The sequence below is a fragment of the Oryctolagus cuniculus genome, chromosome 7 (assembly GCF_964237555.1).
Source record: "Oryctolagus cuniculus chromosome 7, mOryCun1.1, whole genome shotgun sequence".
In the NCBI taxonomy this organism is placed as follows: Eukaryota; Metazoa; Chordata; class Mammalia; order Lagomorpha; family Leporidae; genus Oryctolagus; species Oryctolagus cuniculus.
The window spans coordinates 160,819,510-160,833,761 of NC_091438.1; the positions used below are offsets into that span (position 1 = coordinate 160,819,510).

Sequence of the window (14,252 nt, forward strand, 5' to 3'; positions counted from 1 at the left end):
TGGTTCGAGTCCTGGCTGCTCCACTTCTGATCCAGCTCCTTGTTAATGTGCTTGGGAAGGCAGTGGAGCATGGTCTGGGTTCTTGGGCCCCTACACCCACGTGGGAGGCTGGGAGAAAGCTCCCAGAGCCTGGCTTTGGATCGGCTCCGGCCATTGCAGTGAGTAAACCAGTGGGCGGAAGGCCTCTCTCTGTCTCTCTGTAAACTCCAAGGCTGGCGTTGTGGCGTAGCAGGTAAGGCTGCTGCCTGCAACACTGCCATCCCATATGGGCACTGGTTCAAGTCCCAGCTGCTCTACTTCCAATCCAGCTCCCTGCTAATGGCCTAGAAAAAAAGCAGTGGAATATGGTCCTGGTGTTTGAGCCCCTGCCACCCACCTGGGAGATCCGGATGAAGCTCTTGGCTTCAGCCTAGACCCATGCTGGCCATTAAGGCTATCTGGGGAGTGAATCAGCAGATGGAAGATCTCTGTGTGTGTGTGTGTGTGTCTATGAACATGTATCTGTAACTCTGACTTTCAAAATAAATAATCTTTTTTTAAAAAGAGATGGCAACACCCCAATTTGATGCACAGAATTAATATGATCCATGTCAGGCCGGCGCCACGGCTCAATAGGCTAGTCCTCCGCCTTGCGGCGCTGGCACACTGGGTTCTAGTCCCGGTCGGGGCGCCGGATTCTGTCCCGGTTGCCCCTCTTCCAGGCCAGCTCTCTGCTGTGGCCAGGGAGTGCAGTGGAGGATGGCCCAAGTCCTTGGGCCCTGCACCCCATGGGAGACCAGGAAAAGCACCTGGCTCCTGGCTTCAGATCAGCGCAGTATGCCGGCCGCGGCGGCCATTGGAGGGTGAACCAACGGAAAAGGAAGACCTTTCTCTCTGTCTCTCTCTCTCACTGTCCACTCTGCCTGTCAAAAAAAAAATATATATATATATATATGATCCACGTCAGAGACCCCAACATAAGAGCTAAGGCTATAAATCTTAGAGGAGTAAATAATCTTCATGAGCTTGAATTAGACAATGATTTCTTAGCTATAACATGAGAAATATAAATGACAAAAATTGGTAAATTGAATTTCACTCAAAATATAAAATGCTGGTTATTCAAAAGGACATTATTGGGGAAGGCATTGTGGCAGAGTGGGTAAAGCCACCACCTGCTATGCTGGCATCCCATGTGGGCGCCGATTCGAGTCTCAGATGCTCTGCTTCCTATCCAGCTCCCTGCTAATGCACCTGGGAAAGCAGTGGAAGATGGCCCAAGTGCTTGGGCCCCTGCACTCACGTGGGAGACCTGAGGAGGCTCCTGGCTTTGGCCTGGCCCAGCCCTGGCTGTTGCGGCCTGTTTGGGGAGTGAACCAGCAGACGGAAGATCTCTCTCTCTCTACCCCCCCCCCACCTCCTTCATAATGCCTTCAAGTAAATAAATAAATCCTTAAAAAAAGTGGGCGTCATCAAGAAAGTGAGAAGACACAGGGCAGGCACTCGGCACAGCAGTGAAGATGTTGCTTGTGATGGCCACAGCCCGTATCCAGGCCTGAGGTCCAGTCCCACCTCTCCTTCTGAGTTCAGCTTCCTGCTAATGTGCCCCTGAGGGCAGTGGTGTGGGCTCAGGTGCTTGGGTTGCCACCACCCATGTGGGAGACCTGGATTGAGTTCTGGGCTCCTGGCTTTGGCCTGGCCCTGTCCTGGCTGTTGCAGGTGTTCAGGGGATAAACCAGAGGAGAAGGTCTTCCTCTTCCTCCTTCTCCTCCTCCTCCTCCTCCTCTTCTCTTTCTCTCTTTGCCTTTCAAATAAAATGAAAATAAATAATCAAAAAGAAAGTAAAAAGGTAACCCATAGAATGGGAGAAAACACACACAAACCATCTCTCTAATGAGGATCTCGTATCCATAATATATAAAAAACTCACACGGCTCAACAACAGGCAATTCACTTTTAAAGTGGACAAAGTGGGTGGAATCTGGCACAATTGGTTAAGGCATCACTTGGAAAGCCCACATCCTGTAGCAGGGTGCCGGGGTTTGAGCCAGGCCTGTACTTCTGATTCCGGCTTTCTGCTGGTGTGCACCTGGGAGGTGGCAGGTGCTGGCTCAGGTACTGGGTTAGGCTGCCATGGGGACACCTACAATCCAGCTCACGGTTAATGTGCCTAGGAAGTAGCAGGCGATGGCCCAAGTACTTGAGCTCCTGCCACCCCCATGGAAGACCTGGATTGAGCTCCAGTCTCCAGCCTCAGCCTGGCCCAGCCCTGGTTCTGGCAGCCATTTGGGGAGTAAATACTTGGGGAGTAATACTTGTCTGTCTCGCTCTTTCTTTCTCTCCTTTTCTCTTCTTTTCCTCCTCTCTCTCTCTCTCTCTCTCTCTCTCTCTCTCTCTCTCTCTCCCTCTGCAGTTTAAATAGAAATAAACAAACAATAAAAAGGACAAAGTACCTTTATAGCCATTTCTCCAAAGTAGCCATAGAAATGCCCAATAAGCCCCTGGAAAGGTGCTCAGAGTAATAATCACGGAAAAGAAAATCCACGCCACATTCAGATCTTCTTCACATCCACTCCGATGGCTACAGGAGAACAGACAGACAAATAGCAATTATTGAGAGGCTGGAAGAATGGAGGTGGTGTTGGGGGCATGGGAGCACAGCAATATTCTGGATTTAGAGATGGTCTCAGAACTTTGTGAACATGCTGAACTGACGCTTCAACAGAGAGAACTGTATGGTAGGCAAATTATGTCTGAATAAAGGAGTTGGAAAAATAAAAAGGAGTGGGCATTTGGCCTAGCGATGAAGTCACTCATTGGGATGTCTTGCCCATGGAGTACCTGCTTCCACAGGAGGGAGGCAGCCGGTGATCGCTCAGGTTGGTGGGCTCCTGCCACCCACATGCGAGGCCTGGGTCAAGTGCACAGCTCCAGGCTTCTGGCTTGGCCCAGGCCCAGCTGTTGCAGGTATTTGGGGAGTGAACCTTGGGTGGGAATTTGTGTGTGTGTGAGTATGACTCTCAAAAACAACAAAAAAATTGTCTTAAATTAAAAAGAGAAAGAAGAGGGCAAAGAGGAAAGAGAGGGGAGTTTGAGCTACATCTCATCTTCCTGTTAAGGAGCCAAAAGATATTGTCCAAAATTCCTCGGTCAAAACAGGCCAGGTAGGTCCAGCAGGCCACAGAAGAAACAGCAGAATTACAGCAGTGCGGTTCACGTTGGGGAGCATGGCGTGAGAATGCTGCTTTTCTACGTCATCATCTCTGCTGTGCTATCCCTTATTGTCTGTGTGCATTGCTTCGAGACAAAGTAAAAAAAAAAATTCTTAAAAAGGTGAGCTGAGACTGAGGCCAGGCGAGGGAAGCTTTGCAAGGTGCTCCTGGGACACAAGATGGGACATCGCGCTGAGCTCCTCCAGGAAAGAGTCTACAGACCAGACCGCACGCTGCTGCTGCCGCGCCTCCTGCTGCGGCCAGATGACCCTGGCCGGCTGGAGCAAGGGCAGTGACTGACACAGAGTTTTCCCAACCGGCCGAGAGAGCGGGAGAGTGACACTCTGTCAAAAACGCAGTGGTGAAAAGAATTAACTGCAGAATTAATTAGTTGTCAGGCACACGAGAAAAAATGCAGCAGGACTGGAACAAGAGCAGGACTCCAACTTGAACGTCAGCACTCAGCTTCCACGTACCTCTTTAGCATCCCCCCGTGTGCCAAGAATGTAGGGGTTCACACCTTCATCGGCCTCACACCCCTGTCCTTAGCTGCTGCGGCTGGAACTCCAAACCACTCATCTCCTGGTTGAATCGGCTGCTCAGCTAACACAGCTCAGACGGCTCCATTTGATCCAGAAAGTTTAAACACACACACACACACACACACACACACACATACACACACGCCCCAGTGTGTAAGGTAGCTTTGTCCCAGATCTTTCCCTCTGAGTCATGAACATAATAGATTTGACTTTTTACGTCTTGTGCCCCCCTAAGAAGCATAAAAGAAAGGTTACACTGGCAGGCGGTTAGAAAAGAGTTTAATTAATCCCAAAGTGTGTGCTTCATTTGGAAAGCGCATCACAAAAGAATCCTGTGTTTACTGAACTAAATCCTTAAGGCCGTTATCCCTCTGCCAATGGTGAGCTTGTTCCGAAGGAGCCAGGTCCCTGGCGGTCTGAAAGGCACTGACATTAAAGCTGAGATCCGCTCGGGACCCAGGACTGCAGACACAGGCTGAGCCCCGAGTTTGTCGACGACGTCCACACCCCCGTGCTGGGGATTTCTCCGCTGTCCTGGGCAGGGAGGGGCAGCCCACCAGCTTCTGCCAGCGCAACTCGGAGAAGCAGCCAAGGGGTGCCAGTGCTTGGCAGCTTGTGCTTTGCAATCCCCTTAGTGAAAGCAAATGCTTGCCCTTGCACAGCAGAGGCACTAGGGCTGATCAGAATCTCGCCGCCTGGAAGAACAAATGCGTTTCAATTTAACCTGTCTTTTATCAATTAAAGGAGTGACTTAAAAAAAAAGGCATCGGATGCTACAACACGAATGAACTCCTGAAATAAGCCCGTCGCCAAAGGACAAACACTGGTACTCAGCGGGGACCCCTCGAGTCCCTCGAATTCACAGAGACAGAAAGTCAACTTGGGGCTGGGGAGGGCAGGGGCGTGGGTGAGTGCTGGGGACAGAGCTTCAGCTCTGAAGATACACAGCTCTGGAGATGGCGGTGGCGGTACCCGCCCCGCTGCGTGCGTGCAATGCCCGCACACACTCAGAGCAGTTAGGAAGGGAGCCGTATGGTATGTATGCTTTACCACAATTTAAAAAAAATAAACTAGCTAAGAAAGCAAGCCAAGGGCTTGTGCTATTAGGAAACATGCCGTGTTGCTGCAGCCTCCTGTTTATTTCTCAAACCAGGAGCTCCTTGGCCAGCAACTGCATGCGAGCCCGGACCCTCCTGGAGGCTGGGGGTGGGGGTAGCTTCTCCCGCTCATGAGTAATGACTGTGGTTTTCTGGCAAACATTAAGAAGGAAGGAACTAAAAATACTTACCGGCCACTCTGCCAAAACTCCACAGTGCTCGGAACGTACCAGGCCAACACGCTGAAGCACTTTGAGAGCGAGCAGATCCGCCCAGACACCACCAAGGTCAACGTCAGCCGCGCGCCTGCCCTTCCCCTCTGCCAAGGCTAGGGCTCTACAGGTGAGCCCACTCACCCCAGCACTGCTCCGGGCAGCAGTGCACCCAGGCCAGAGGCTGCTGAGGGAGCTGCACCGCCCCGGGACGTGGGGCCGCAGAGACAACTCCCCCACTGGCGGCAGGACACAGCCAGGCAGAGCCGGGCAGCACCTCTCCTGCTGCCAACTCAAAGAAGCTAGGACAGAAAGAGCAGCAGAGACATTTCCCTCATGCAGCCTGCTCCCCAGCTGTGGGAATCCAAGCCCGAGGCACCTGCCAGAGGCTGGGCCAGGGGAGATGGCTGTGGTGAGGAGGCGGCCCAGATGGCACGTGGGCCTCCAGACTCCCTCCTGCAAAGTGAACGTGAGTGAGTCAGCAGGCGACTGCAGGTGACTGCTGAGCAGGTGTGGGGTGGGCCGAGAGCCCGCTGGTCCAGCAGGTGCCCAGGGGTGCCGATGCTGCTGGCCGCGGGCCCCGCTCTGAGGAGAGAAACAAAAGCCCACCAGGCACAGAGCAAACAGGGTCGGGGCTGGGATCGGCAGTAGGCGACTCAGGTGTGGTGCGGTCCTGGAAACATTTTCTGAATCCTGGCATTGCAACCGATGGCCTTGCGTCAGCCAGTGTGCAAGAACTGCACCCAGCCTGAACACAGCCCGAGACCCCCTGTGCCTCTGGGGACTGTCCACACGCGGGGAGCAATGTCCTTGCAGAAAGGGAACACACTGACCCAGATAGCAAGCTGCAGAGTCTGACACACCTGGGCTCACATTCCAGGCGCTCCACGTCAGCTGTGAGATCTTGGGCAGCATTCTGAGCCCGAGCTTCCACCCTTGTAAGGTGAGACTGTCGACCTCCAAAAATGCACAGGTCCGGTTCTCCAGAACCGAACGCAAAGGTCCTCGCATGTGATGGAACAAAAGTCCCTGAGGCGTGGAGAGTAGCCGGGCGGGTCCAATGTGGTCAGCGCATCCGTGTAACAGGGGACAGGAGGGTCAGAGATGCAGGGGTGGCGCAGAGTTCAGAGAGACAGCACCGCAGAGGCTGCACTGCTGGCGTTGAACGTGGGCACGAGCCAACGGGTGCAGGTGCCTCTGGAAGCTGGAACAGGCGACGGAACGGGTTCTCCCGGTTTCCCTCTGCAACTTATAATAAAATGTGTGTGGTTTTAGGCCACTCATTTGGTGATCATTTGTTACTGCAGCCACAGGAAATGAATATGCTACAGGAGCCTTGTAAAAATTAACAAGACAATGTACTGCCTGTGAGGGCAGAGCCTGGCGCTCTATCAGCTCCAGTGGGGCCGTGCTGGCCGGCCTGGCTGCACCACTCCCATGCATTACGGCTCCCGGCTCCCGTGCACACAGCCTCAGCTCTGGCGCGGGGGGGGGGGGGGGGGGGGGGGGGGCTTCATCCTCACCCTGCACAGGGCGGTGACAGCTTCTCGTCACTGAATGTTGACCATGGACTTTCTGACCCATGGAGTGGAATGAGGACAAGCATTGGTGGGGTGAGGAAGGAGGTCATCAAAGTAAAGATTAAAAAAACCACCGATGAGGGGCGATCTCTGGGTCTATCTGTTTAAGGCACCTGCAGCCCGTATCAGGGCGCCTGGGTTCCATTCCCGGCTCTGCTCCCTGCCATTGCAAACCCTGGGAGGCAGCAGGTGGCTCAGCAATGGGATCCCATCCCTGGACTGAGCTTCCGGAACCCAATTTCAGCTTGGCCCAATCCTGGCCGTTGAGGGCATTTGGGGAGTGAACTAGCGGACGGCAGTCTGTCTGTCTGTCTCTCTGCCTCTTGAATTAAAAACAAAAACAAACAAACAAAACAAACACCACCAACAAAGCATAAAGGGAACAAGCGTCCTGAGGATTCCAACCAGCAATTTCCTTGAATTAAAAAATCCCTAAACGGTACGGTATGATAACGTCACAAAGAAAAGCCATTTTAGGGGTGAGAAGGAGAGCGCGCCTCCGGGGACCATGGGCAGCCCCGGCTCCCAGCTGGTGCGAGTGGAGCAGACATGGGAATGCGCTCCCACACCGGAGGCCCCCGCGGCTGCTCAGTGTGGGCCGTGACCAAGCTCTCCGCCCGGGCCAGGATCACCACAGCTGGCCCAGGGCCAGGCGTGATGTATTATAACCAGGGAGTAAGTTATTCAAATTATGATCATTTCAGGAACCATTTTTTATGAGAAAATAAATTTTAAATAATAGCATTTTAAACTTTTTATGGTTACATTTGTCATGTGACCTGGGACAAGGTATATTTTTGCACTAAAATGGGACACGTTAATTATCTGTGAGGTAACACTCACTAGAAGCAAGAGGAGCGGGGTGAAAGGACGGCTGATGAGGTTGCTGTCCCTTCCACTGAGACCCTGTGAGTCTGGCGGGGACACGCACGCACACACACACACACACACACACTGACACACAGACTGACACACACAGAGACACACAGAGAGACACACACAGAGAGACACACACAGACACACATGGACACACACAGACACACACACAGACACAAAAACAGAGACACACACAAACACATACACACACACAGACACACACAAACACACACAAAGCACACACAGAGAAATACACACAGAGACACAGACACACACACACACCAAGGATACAGTTTGGACACTTGGGCCCATGGGCCCAAAATAAGTCCCTGAAAGGCACGGAAAGATTCTAACCAAGAAGCAGATCTTAATTCAGGCCCAACAGACATGGGTGTGTGTGTGTGTGTTCCCGCTGCTTGTTCAGCCGTCAAGTAAACAGTTGAATGTTAATGTTGGTCATCCACTTCCCAAAACCCGCAGAAATGGAGAAGAAAGGAAACTGCCGTGGGTGATGGTTCTCTGCCTAGCTCCTCACATTCCCACAGAACCCAGAGGGGCCCAGGGGCCTCCTGTCCGCACACAGGGTCACTTTCAGGCTTGGGTGCCGACAGCTGGACAGAGTGAACGCAAGGTTTCCTGGCGGGGAGACCCACAGCAGGAGATGGGGGGGGCTCACGACCAGTGTTTGTCCCTGGGGAGGAAGACAAGCACTATAAATGACAGAAAACCCAGCAGCTGCTCAGGACTGGCTGTGGACTTGCAGGACCTGCTGCAGGAGGAAAACGCAAGACTTCCCTGAAAAACTTCTCAGGAACTTCAAGACGGGACAGCAGTGCCCTCAGCCAAGCCCCGGGGTGGGGGGACTCGGCACAGCTGTTGCCACTTGGGGTGCTCACCTGCACATCGGAGCGCCTGGCGTCAAGCCCAGCTCTGCTCCTGACCCCAGCACACCCCGAGAGGCAGCAGGTGAGGGCTCAAGCAGCTGGGTCCCTGCCACCCCCTCCTGGATTGAATTCTGGGCTCCCAGGCGTCTGGCGAGTGAACCAGCAGACTGGAGGTTTCTCTTTCTCTCCCTGTCTCTCCCCCTGTGCGTGTATGTTTTTGCCTCTCAAGTAAAAATAAACAATTTTGTTTAAATGCCAGGCAGAGGCCACCTGCCTGCAAAGCTGGCTCTGCCCCTGGGCTACAAAGAGGAGAAGCGACCACATGAAACCCTGCCCCACACATCTCCGGCCTTGCCCACGGACCACTCTCACCACCCTTTCAGCTGCAAATGACAAAAGCCTAAGGCAAACCGGCTTAAACAATAAAGAAATACACTGATCCCTGACTGTAGGGGCACAGAATGGGGTAGCCTTTGGGGCCTGGCTAATCCTCTGTCTCTGGCTTAGTTTTCTCTGGCTGAACTGAGTTCTGCCCTTGTGGGCCTGGGAGGGGGCAGGAGTAGCTGGTGCAGCTCTGGGCATCACCATCCAGGCACAACAATGTCTCAAGGAAGAGAGACAGAGGGACCCCCTCTCCTCCAGCTCTCTCTGCAACAAGGATATTTCCCCCACAGCCAAGGGACTTGCAAATCCATCCCTCGACCAAGCCCTGCCACAAAGGAACACCACAGGCTGTCCTGATCCTGGGGAGGGGAGGAGTTACCTTGATTGACTTCCTTAGCTCCATCTCCAACCAGCAGAATGGCAACCCCCAGGCTATACCCTCTTCTCTTGGTGAAACGTCCCTGGGCAGCACCAGTTCTTAGCAGATGACCTGGATCCTTAGCTGTGTTTAACTGGACCCTGAGGCCCTGACCCAGGATGGACCAGCCAAGGGCTGGGTACCACCCTGGCATAAAGAGGCCCGACTGGCGCTGTGGTGCAGTAGGTTAATCCTCCGCCTGCAGTGCCAGCATCCCACATGGGTGCCAGTTCGAGTCCCAGCTGCTCCACTTCCAATCCAGCTCTCTGCTAGGGCCTAGGAAAGCAGTAGAAGATGGGCCAAGTCCTTGGGCCCCTGCACCCATGTGGAAGACCCGGATGGAGCTCCTGACTTCAGATAGGCCCAGCTCCAGCCGTTGCGACCATCGGGGGAGTGAACCAGCTGGTGGAAGATCTTTCTCTCTCTCTCTCTCTCTCTCTCTCTCATTGTCTGTAACTCTACTTCTCAAATAAATAAATAAAATCTTTTAAAAACAATTCACCATGGAGTGTATAAGGAGAATATTTAAAAAAAAAAAAAAAAAAAAAGGAGGCCTGATCAGATTCTCGCTCTAGGGCGTCTGAAGGAGGACGGTGTAGAGAGATCGGTGATCGATGCAGCAGGCTGAGGCTTAAACATGAGGAAGCCAGTGAGGCCAAGGTGCCCCTCAAACACCTACAGTTGTGAGGGGGAGCTGTGGACCAGCACAACCCATGGAGCAGACACGGACTCCCGGCTGGGGAGGAAGGCAGAGGGCAGACAGGGAGGACCCGAGCCGCCCGGAGCCCAGAGTGAAGGCCGCAGACTCCTGCTCCTGCAGTCCTGGGCGGCTCTGCATCCGGACAGTCACCCTTGTCAGCTCTGAAATCCACAGCTCAGCCACCCCTGAGCTCCCGCGCCTGCGTGTGGCCCTCCAGCCCAGCTCCCACCCCTTGAGTTTTTTTTTTTCTTTTTCCTTTTTAAAACTATAAGTCACGGGGCCGGCGCTGTGGCGTAGCAGGTAAAGCCGCTGCCTGCAGTGCTGGCATCCCATGTGGGCGCTGATTCTAGTCCCACTGCTCCACTTCCGATCCAGCTCTCTGCTGTGGCCTGGGAAAGCAGTAGGAGATAGCCCAGGTCCTTGGGCCCCTGCACCCTTGTGGGAGACCTGGAAGAAGCTCCTGGCTCCTGGCTTCGAATTGGCACAGCTCTGGCCATTGTGGCCATCTGGGGAGTGAACCAGTGGATGAAAGACCTCTCTCTCTCTCTCTCTCTCTCTGCCTCTGTCTCTTTGTAACTCTGCCTTCCAAATAAATAAATAAATCTTATAGAAAAAAATTACAAGTCAGCTTAGTTTATTATTATTATTTCATTTATTTGAAAGGTGGAGACACAGAGAAAGGGATGATCAGAGACAGACAGAAAATGCCCACCACAGCTAAAGCTGGGCCAGGCTGAAGCCAGCAGCCAGGAGCTCCATCCAGCTCTCCCACACGGGTGGCAGGGACCCAAGCACTTGAGCCATCACCTGCTGCCTCCCAGGCGCATTAGCAAGGAGCTGGAGTCATCTCTCCCAAGTGCTGAGAGCTGGGGAGAGGTTGGCCCTGTGCCCAGCGACCACCCCCACAGCCCCACTGAGGGCTTGTCCGTCAGTGTGTCTGAACCCGGGACCTTAGACTTCACTGGGTTTTTCAGCTGAGGAAGAAGGAGAAACGCAAGCTAACGGCCACTCCTTCCCCGTGAACCGAGGGCTCTCAGTGCCGGGTCCCTCAGCGAGGCTCTGGGGAAGCAGCACGCACGGTAGCTTTGGGGGAAGGGCGAAGAGAGACAGGTAAACAAGTCGTGTGCTGCTATGTGACGGGTGCAAGGGGAGAGGAAGTGACCGAGAGCGCCCTAAACCCCAGCATCCTTTGCGCCGAGTGTCTCCAAAGCTTAAACCACACTGGAGATTTATGCTCTGGGTGAAGCTGACATGCAAATGTTTGATAATAAACAAGCATATGGCGAATGGGTTTCCGTTCCCTCCCCTCCGCTTCCCCTGGATCTGTAACCCTTCTACCTCCATCAGAAAGAATTTAAAACAAACAAGGTTTATCCCGAGAGCTCTGCACACACAAACCCTGACAGTGGGTAGACCCCACAGAAGTGCAGCTCCTACCCACCGAGGACCGCCATAGCAAAAGCAATATCCATGGTAACTGATCAGAAAACTGGGAGATCTGTGACGAATCTCTGATGAAACAGATAATCGCACAAGACAATACCGACTGATGAATCTCACCATGGGATCTTGGGAGCCAAAGAATCCTGCCTTAGAGAGCCCCAGGGGTCCCGTCTCAACGTAGCCTCGTCCCTGCCAGGGTTCTAAGGGGACTGCCTTTTGGTCTGCAAGTAGCATGGATGTGAGATCCAAGCAGTGTGTGTGTGTGTGTGTGTCTGTGTGTGTCTGTGTGTGTGTGTCTGCGTGTCTATGTGTATGTGTGTGTCTGTCTGTCTCTGTGTGTCTGTGTGTTTCTGTGTGTCTATGTGTGTGTCTGTGTCTGTGTGTGTCTGTGTGTCTGTGTGTGTCTGTGTGTGTGTGTCTGTGTGTGTCTGTGTGTTTATGTGTGTGTCTGTGTGTATCTGTGTGTGTCTGTATGTGTCTGTGTGTGTCTGTGTGTGTGTCTGTGTGTATCTGTGTGTGTCTGTATGTGTCTGTGTGTGTCTGTGTGTGTGTCTGTGTGTCTGTGTGTCTGTGTGTCTGTCTATGTGTGTATCTGTGTGTGTGTCTGTGTGTATCTGTGTGTCTGTGTGTGTGTCTGTGTCTGTGTGTCTGTGTGTGTGTCTGTGTGTCTATGTGTGTGTGTCTGTGTGTGTCTGTATGTATCTGTGTGTCTATGTGTGTTTCTGTGTGTCTATGTGTGTGTCTTTGTCTGTGTGTCTGTGTGTGTCTATGTGTGTCTGTGTGTGTCTATGTGTATGTCTGTGTGTATCTGTGTGTGTGTCTGTGTGTCTATGTGTGTTTCTGTGTGTGTGTCTGTGTCTGTGTCTGTATGTCTGTGTCTGTGTCTGTGTGTGCCTGTGTGTGTGTGTCTCTGTGTGTGTCTGTGTGTCTATGTGTGTATCTGTGTGTGTGTCTATGTGTGTGTCTCTGTGTGTGTCTGTGTGTATCTGTGTGTGTGTCTCTGTGTGTGTCTGTGTGTATCTGTGTGTGTGTCTGTGTGTGCCTCTGTGTGTGTGTGTGTGTGTAGAGGGGGCAGGGGGCGCAGCAGGCAGCAAAGCTCGCACACTTCCGTGGGGAAGATTTAGCCACACTTCCAGAGTCCCTTGTCCTCTGTGCATCCACCATGGACTCACAGATGGATACATGTGTCCTGAAGGCCAGTTTAAGAAACCAGCAAGCAGGGGCACAGGGATCCCTCTGGACAGGCCTCTGGAACCAAGACCAGGGAAATCAGTCCCAAACTTTGAAGGGTGACTTTAGTCTAATTCTCAGAGTTGGACGAGATACAGGTACGTCCACACACAAGACTCAGGCCAAGGCCAGGGAAGCGCTGGCTCAGCAGTCAGTCCCTGACCCAGGGCCATTTCTGCTCTTGGGTCCACTGTGGCCCGAGGACAACCTGTAACCCTGGGCGTGGAGTCAGAGAGGCCCTGGTGTCCAGCCCTCTCTCCCTCCCGCACCCTTTTTTTTGTTTAAGATTTATTTGAAAGCCAGAGTTACAGAGAGGCAGAGAGAGAGAAATATCTTCCTTCCACCCGCTGGTTCACCTCCCAAATGGCTGCAATGGTCAGGGCTGGGCCAGGCTGAAGCCAGGAGCCAGGTGCTTCTTCTGGGTCTCCCATGTGGGTGCAGGGACCTGGGCACTTGGGCCATCCTCCACTGCCTTCCCGGGCCATTATCAGGGAGCTGGATCGGAAGTAGAGCAACCGGGACTCGAACCGGCACCCATATGGGGTGCCGGCGCCGCTTTACCAGCTCCACCACAGTGCCGAGCCCCAACACTGCCTTTTCTAAGTCGTCTCTCTCTTTGAAAACTGTGCACAATGGAGAACAAACAGCACTGCGTAAGTCACAAAGCCTGGAATTTAATTTTTATTTCACAACAGAGAAAAGCAAGCCTGTGAAGACGACCCTAAGGTCAGCGGCAGGGAGCGAGAATTCATTCCTCCATGAAGTCATTGTGCAACGAACGCCCGGCCAGATGTGACCTGGCCAGTGTCCACATCTGCCTCCGAGAGGGCAAAGCCTCGCCCTCCCATCCTTAGAAAACAGATTAATACCGCGGCAGGCAGGGATTCCATTAACAGGGTAACAGTTGCCTGTCTGATGAATTGGAATGGGCAGCAGTGTATGGAAGTTACATTTCGGAGTCAATGAGTTTTCATAATTGAGTTTCTCCCCAGCAATGAGTACAGTTCTAGGAAATCTAGATAAAAGTGTGACGGGCTTTGTTTGCTTAAGTGTTTCCTGAGCAAGGACCATTAGCTTCGCGAGACTTCTCTGGACATCTTGTTGTCATTACATCCCGGATAGAGCCTCAACGGTCTCCATTCTCACGGCCACCCACGGAGCCCTGTGGAAGCAATCTAGGGAGAAACAAATCGCACAGGAAGAAGCCAGCAGCTGGGCTTGACGGGAGTGAGGGCGCCGCGCGTGCCTTTCCCGCTGCGAGGCCCCAGCGAGTGTCCTGCCCCACGTGCCCCATTCCCACATCTCCCACCCAGGGTTCAGGAGGGGTGGGCTCACGCTGGGCATTGGGCTGCACCTGCCCGGGGAAGGGAAGCCCCAGGCACAGGCCAATCCGGAAGAGGAGCAGCCTGGGAGTGAACAGGCTGTACTGACCGACCAAGGGCTCCAACGTGGGAGGGAGAAGAAGGTGGGAACATGGACGGGCGAGGACAGGCAGGGTCTCGCAGGTCTAGCTAGAGAGGTGGCCCCTGTCCTGTGTCCCTGGGCTCTGTGGTGTTCATGGTGTCCATTGGCTAGGGCTGCCATTAGGGGCAGCTCACACAACAGAAATGTGTTTTCTCACAGCCCTGAAGGCTGGACGTCCCAGGTTAAGGGGTCACCTGGGCTGGGTTCTTGCCCGGGCCTACAGAGGACATG

At 53.4% G+C, this 14,252-nt stretch overlaps 1 protein-coding gene across 1 annotated transcript; it reads right to left on the reverse strand.

Moving 5' to 3' along the window:
• Positions 1 to 3,995: 3,995 nt before the first annotated feature.
• On the reverse strand, positions 3,996 to 6,154 carry LOC138850443 (uncharacterized). Its single transcript, XM_070077058.1, has 2 exons — positions 5,022 to 6,154; positions 3,996 to 4,428 (listed from the first exon to the last, which is right to left on the reverse strand). The coding sequence occupies exons 1-2, from the start codon at positions 6,051 to 6,053 to the stop codon at positions 4,414 to 4,416; spliced, it is 1,047 nt and encodes a 348-aa protein (XP_069933159.1). The 5' UTR covers positions 6,054 to 6,154; the 3' UTR covers positions 3,996 to 4,413.
• Positions 6,155 to 14,252: the final 8,098 nt, after the last annotated feature.